This window comes from Salarias fasciatus, chromosome 5 (assembly GCF_902148845.1).
Source record: "Salarias fasciatus chromosome 5, fSalaFa1.1, whole genome shotgun sequence".
Taxonomy (NCBI): domain Eukaryota; kingdom Metazoa; phylum Chordata; class Actinopteri; order Blenniiformes; family Blenniidae; genus Salarias; species Salarias fasciatus.
Genome location: NC_043749.1, coordinates 35,193,780 through 35,200,161, shown reverse-complemented (window position 1 = coordinate 35,200,161; position 6,382 = coordinate 35,193,780). Strand labels below are relative to the sequence as shown.

Genomic DNA, 6,382 nt, shown 5'->3' with positions numbered 1-6,382 from the left:
CACTGCTGTGCACTGCAGTACCTCGGCCTGTGGAGGGCGCTCCACACCACTCCTCACGCACTGCAGCACACAGCAGCTCAGGAAGGCACAGGGGGTGGAGCTCCACCCCTCCACGCCGGCTTCCTCTGCTACCTGAGGCTGGCCACGCCCCCACACAGCAATGTCACCTTAATCAGACGTCCAGAACATTCCACGAGCGGAGCACAGGGAGATAACCAAAAGCTGAGCCCACACATGGGATTGGACAGACCAGGTTTGGCCCGTGGGCCGTATGTTTGATGCTACTCCTCTAGTGGTCTTGTGTTTTGAGGTTTTGTTGGTCCTAGTGCTGTCCTTGTAGCTGTCTCAGTGTGTATGAGTCTAAACCAGCACATTTATACCGGAGAGACAATCTGAACCAACGTCGACACGGACAAATAAAACATGTCAGTTTGAAAATGAGAAATGCATGAAAGGAGAATGTATGTCGGGAGTGCTTGAAATGGAAAGCCTGAGAGCCGAGTGCACGGAGGAGTCGTGCTCCAGCCTTCCTTCATATTCTAGTTTTTCCAGTTCGCAGGAATGCAGCAGCTCTCAGCTGACTCACTGTGGAGACACCGGGCGGAACCCCGAGCCCACCCAGAATTCACCTCCTCAGACCTTCACACACCGACTGGTGTAGTAGGTCTAAAGGTGTTGATAAAAATGGAATAGTACTCATCAGACGAGCCTCTCCTCCTCTGAAGGGTCCAGCCTGAACTAGAATTAAACGCTAAACCTTGTGAGGAGTCCAGCTGGACGGCTCGGTCTCCTGAAGACATGAAGCCACTTGACTCAACAGCTGTGAGGAAGCAGCAGAGAAAGGTCCAGAGAGCCAGAGCAGAGAGAAGACTGACCACACAGCTGTGCAAAAGTAATAACGTTTAATTCAAATAAAACCATGCAACAGGTCACCGTCACCCTGATTAGATTCAACCCCTGCTAGAAAATAAACATCCAAAGCCGTACATTGTTTTCAGTGGGCGCTCAATGTTGAGAGAACAGACGGCTGCGTGGAGTGGACCACAGGACAGAAACACAGCCAACAAACAATCACAGCAGAATCCAGTATCCAGCACACACTCTCTCTCTCACTCACACACACACACACACACACACACCCTGTTCTCAGAATGATTACGGCCCCCCCACCCCACCCTCCATTCATGGGTCACCACCACGAAGCGCTACGGAGCGTATGGCACACAGAGGACGGCTCCGGACAGGGGCCGGTGGCTGGGACCGGGGGCGAGGGCGGGGGCCGGCCGGGGCCGGTGGCTGGGACCGGGGGCGAGGGCGGGGGCGGGGACGAGGGGCCCGGTGAGGGGGACCGATGGCGTGGGGCCGGCCGGCTGCGACCAAGCGGCTCCAGGTGGACTCTGCTCCCGTGTACCGGACATCAGCTGTTTGAGGCCCATCAAATTCACATCGTCGGGATATCGCAGGAGTCGGGGGATTGGAGACCAAGCAGAGGGGACAGAATTCTGTTTGTGTGTGTGTGTGTGTGTGTGAGCACAGGAAAGTCTCAATCAGCCCGACATGTGTTCCCCAGACGCATTTCACCGGCGGCTGCTGCAGTGACCGAGTTCTCCATTCAAACCCCTCCCAGCTCCCAGACCCCCACCAGAACCCCCGACACTCGGAACCTACTTGATCAGCTCATTCGTTCATTTACAGTCTGAATGCAGAACACAAAGAATAAAAAAATAACATTAGTAAAATGTACAGTTTTCTAGTTTGGTGAGCTTGAATGAAGAACTGGGCCCCTCCCCCTCCTGGTCCGCCGGTCTCCAGTCTTTGATAGCGTGTGTGTGTGTGTGTGTGTGTGTGTGTGTGTGTGTGTGTGTGTGCGCCCCTCAGTTGCTGTACATCTGGCCTTCGGGCGGCTGGGACAGCTTGCTGTTTTCTTTCACCGACATCTGCTGTCGGAGCTCCTGCAGGACCTGCCGGATGCTGTAGTCGGACTTCCACCGGGACAGAGAGCTGATGGCCTTGAAGTCCACCTGGAGGAGGACACACACACACAAACACACACACCGTCCAGTTCAGCCAGCAGCGCGCATGTGAGCAGCATGTGTTGTCCAGGCTGCGGCGCCGTCCCGTGCTCACCACGCCGTTGCAGCTGTTCACGCCGGGCAGGTTGATCTTGTAGATGAAGCGGACTTCGGGAGAGTGCTCTGGGTACCTGGGTCCACACTTGATTTTCAGGCTGTATATTCTGCCTTCATAGGGAGTCTGCGAGGAAGAGAGGACCACGGGTTACGAGTGTCACGCCATCCGCGCTACACACACTCCAGCCACAGCTGGAAGCTCCAGGCAAACAGGAAGTACTGCAAACGCTGGTCTGCCCTCTGCTGATTCATCATCAATCGTCCAGAAAACTCAGATTCTTGCACAGGACAGGGACTTCATGAGGCTGCAGCGGCTGACGGAGCGGCCTTCAGTCCCGCCGCTGGAGGACTGCAGAGACGATCACAGCAGCTCTGATCGCTCCGTGGACGGACGGTCGGTGCAGCTCCACCTCCTGCGGCTCAGGCTCCACCTGCAGAGGTGCAGACATGCGGCGCCCCCTCCCCGGAGCATGCAGGGCCACACAGGGAGCACACGCCCTCAAACCAGCCAACGCCAAACACGAACCCTGACAGCCCAGTCTCAGCCAGCAGGTCCAGGGCGAGCTAACAGGCCCCGCCTCACTCCTGAGCTCACTCCCAAACTCACGTCACGCTGCTGCTTCAGCTTCCAGAAACATCCTTCTGCTTTGAGAAGCCGCTAGCTAAAGAGCCGTTCCATGACGCCGTTTAAATGAAGGCGAAGCTTCATTAAATAAGACTGACATGTAAAACAGTTCATACTGGTTCCAGATTTTGCTGTTTTGCTTTGCTTCTGTTATTTTGTTGGGGGGTCACTGCAGCGGATTCATATCTCCTCTCGTGTTTTAATCCGCTTCAGCAGATTTAGACATCATGAATGTTTGACTGTTTTTCCATCCACTTGAAAGCTAGCCGTTGCAGCGGGGCCGCCACAGCGCCATGCACCACACAGGGCCGGACGCAGTGCTTACCGTGAGCCTCCTGCTCTGGTTACACCTTTCAGAGCCGTCTAAAACATAAGGTCACAGTCATGCCAGCGCTCACATCGGGAATCAACAACAGCCTACTGGAGGAAGCATCAAATCCTAAACTGGGTCACAAGACCATTTCATTTCAGACCATGTCATATTCAATGGTGGTGGACGTCTCTATCAGTCTGTGCTGGACGTCTGTCAATCTGTGACTAGGAGCAAGACAGACAGTGGAACAATGTACTGAATGATGTCTGTAGTTGTTCCCGTCTTTTGCCAATATTTGTAAATACAGTGAATCAGCGGAACCCTCCCGTCTGCTTCGTCTGTGACTGCACTACCGAGGAGCCGGCCCGTCCTGCTGTCCCGTGCAGCTGCAGAGCGGAGGAGACTCACCTTGGGGGGGCCGATGATGGTCCCATTCCAGTGAGTTAGCGTCATGTCGTCATCGTTGGCCAGGCCCCAGCTCACCGTGCCGTCTCCGCCTCCCTTCTGACCTTTCTCCAGTTCCTCCAGCAGCCGGAAGTTTCGGGGCACTACCACTGCTTGGGCGCACAACACAGAGAAGACGGGCCATGAAATCCTCCACGGCGCTCCGACCGCTGAACTGCTCCACGTTCACAGTCCTGCTCCAACCCGCTTCTTCCTCTCTGCAAAGTGCCTGAACGTTCTGAAAAGAAATCAGACATTCTGCCCACTTCCCACCAAACACAAGCAGTCTGGATGTTTACGTTCTGGAATGACTGCTCTCAGCTGACAAACATTAACTCCTTTCGCTACCTATTTAAGAAACATCAGTGGTACAAAGGACTGGCCTTTGACTCCTGAACAAAACTGATTTGGGTTGTTTACGGAGCTTTTAGCTGGTTTAATTGTTACATGGATTTAAAATGAAATGTTTTTAGTTATTAAAGTCACTTATAGTGACATTTCCAGCGATTTGCATCTGGGAACTTTACATCATTTTTACCACCATTCCCACAGTGAACTGTTTTAACTGTTTCAGGTCATTTGTCAGCAGTTTTCCCCTACCTGTCTGAATATTTTCTCTTTCAATGAATCTATTGTTAGTTTACGGACAGGTGAAGCTGGAAACTCAACACATGTTAGGATGCTCAGAAAATGGCAGAAGTTGACAAATCCTTTAACTTCTTACCTAAAACTACAAAAAAAAAAAAAAAAAGAAGAAGAAGAAAAATTCCTGCGCAAGATTATCTATTATGTAACAAGCGACTCTGGCTCTAATCACGTGTGTCATTTCATTCCACATAACCTTTATGACTGGACTCACCGATACTTTCAGATAGTGGAAGCCAAGCTTGCAGCATCGCCAAGAAACTTAGAAGCGGGAAATATTTATTCATATTTTTGAAAATATGTTTGGTATAAGTAATGTTAAATCTCCTCCTACGTTGGCTTAATACCATGAAACCAAACTGAAGGTTTCCCTCCGGACTCTTCTCTGGAACCATCAGCGACCATCATGACAACAGGCACAATCCTCAAAATGTAGTATTTCTTTGTTTTCTTCAGCCTTACAGATTTTGACCAACTGCACCATCGAGTGTAACCTGCTGCACGCTGGCAGCATGAATCAGACCGGTCGGGCCAGCTTTCCGCACAAACACATCTCACCTGCTGACTGCTCCAACCAGTGTGTCACGCAAAAAGTGATGATTCACAGAAATCTTCAGCAACAAGCAGTCTACAAGCCCAAAGAGAGCAGCCTCCATCCCTCTGAGATACACTGCTCACACCAGCTGCAGATCCTGGGCTGAGGACCAACAGATTCAGGCCAGGGGATCACCAGATCCCGGGCTGAGGATCAACAAGTTACAGCCAACTACCAGATCGGAGCCGAGAACAACCAGATCCCGGTCTGGAAAGACCAGATCCTGATCTAAAGTAGTGAGATTCCGGCCATAGGCAACCAGATCCTGATCCGAAACCTACAGATTCGGTCCTAAAACCACGAGATCCCGGTATGGGAACCACCAGATCCCGGCCTGAAGCTATCAAATTCCGTTCAGAGCCCACCAGATTCTGTCCTAAAACCACGAGATCCAGGTCTGAAACAACCAGATCACGGCCTGAAGTAATCAGATCCCGAACTGAGGCAACCAGACCCCAATCTCAATCCACTAGATCCCGGTATGAGACCTCCAGATTCTGGCCTAAAACTACTAGATCCCGGTACGGAAGCCATCAGATTCCGGCCTGGAACCTCCAGATCCCGGTCAGAAACCTCCAGATTGTGGCCTAAAACCACCAGACCCCGGCCTGAAGCCACCGGATCCCGGGGGACGGCCGCCAGCGGCGGAGGGTGTGGGACTGCTAGCTTCGTACAGCTAGCTAGCTAGCAGCGGCAGTGACAGCGCTTCCTCTCCGGTCCCTTCACCGTCAAACTTCCGCCGCGGCTGGACTCCGCCGCGGCTACACTCCGCCACAGGAGCTCGGCTCTGGTGGATTTCACGCTCTTTATTCAGAATCTAACCTCGATAGAGAGCCAGCAGCTCGCTGTTTAGCTGAAAATGTGTGCGGTGAGCTTACCCGATCCCGCGGAACCCGCCATCTTTGTCACTGTTTTAAGGAAGCGCGCACGTATGACGTCGACGCTGCCGTGCGCGCTTCCGACGCGTTGGGTACAGTTTGTTTCGTAACACCCGTCAGTTCCCGGTGCGCCGCCTCTCCGACCCGGACTCGTGGCTGCTGTGGTCTCTGGTGTTTGTGAAAAAGTCACACATAGAGACAAACAAGCGGCTCTGAGCCGGAATTCCGTGGGATCGAGTGTCTCTACTGCTGTGTGGTCACGGAGGGTTTGAACCACTGGGCCGAGAATCAGTAAACCCGGGACGAGATGTTAAAAACTGTCCTTTGTGCCAATAGATGGTATTTACTCACATGAGGTATACCTTGATGTTGAGAGTAAGATGGAGACTGAATTTAACTTAGGAGGCTGAAGGCTGAGTCGACAGCGCCCTCTTCCGGCCAGAGGTCAGCTTTTCCTGTCTGTGTGCTCACAACACACTGAAGTAAAAATGAGAGAAAAGGGAGAATTTAAAAAAATCCAAGTATTCCATTTTTCTATGTGTAATTGTCATTGTTAGCAGCACTCCCATTAGTTGTGTATCTCTGACTATTTCCTGCAGAGCACCAGGACCATGGACTGCTGGGCCAGGACGTCCATCACACACCTGTGGGAGCTTCAGACTGGATGCTGCTGCAGTTTCACCCATCTCAGAGTGACTGTGAAGTGTGTAATACATGCTGTCTTCACAACCTGTGCTATTTATTCACAGAATA

General features: G+C 52.2%; 1 protein-coding gene across 4 annotated transcripts; it reads right to left on the bottom strand.

Annotated features, from left to right (window-relative positions):
- Positions 1–883: 883 nt before the first annotated feature.
- ube2v1 (ubiquitin-conjugating enzyme E2 variant 1) lies at positions 884–5,692 on the bottom strand. 4 transcript variants are annotated; one of them, XM_030092629.1, is made up of 4 exons: positions 5,630–5,692; positions 3,476–3,621; positions 2,128–2,253; positions 884–2,021 (listed from the first exon to the last, which is right to left on the bottom strand). In XM_030092629.1, exons 1-4 carry the CDS (start codon positions 5,649–5,651, stop codon positions 1,875–1,877), a joined length of 441 nt encoding a protein of 146 aa, XP_029948489.1. In that variant the 5' UTR covers positions 5,652–5,692; the 3' UTR covers positions 884–1,874. The 4 variants fall into 4 exon arrangements, with proteins under 4 accessions (XP_029948489.1, XP_029948488.1, XP_029948486.1 ...); XM_030092628.1 differs by having other exon boundaries at positions 3,476–3,624; positions 5,630–5,684; XM_030092626.1 differs by lacking the exon at positions 5,630–5,692 and adding an exon at positions 4,371–4,422 and having other exon boundaries at positions 3,476–3,624.
- Between the last annotated feature and the right edge of the window lie 690 nt (positions 5,693–6,382).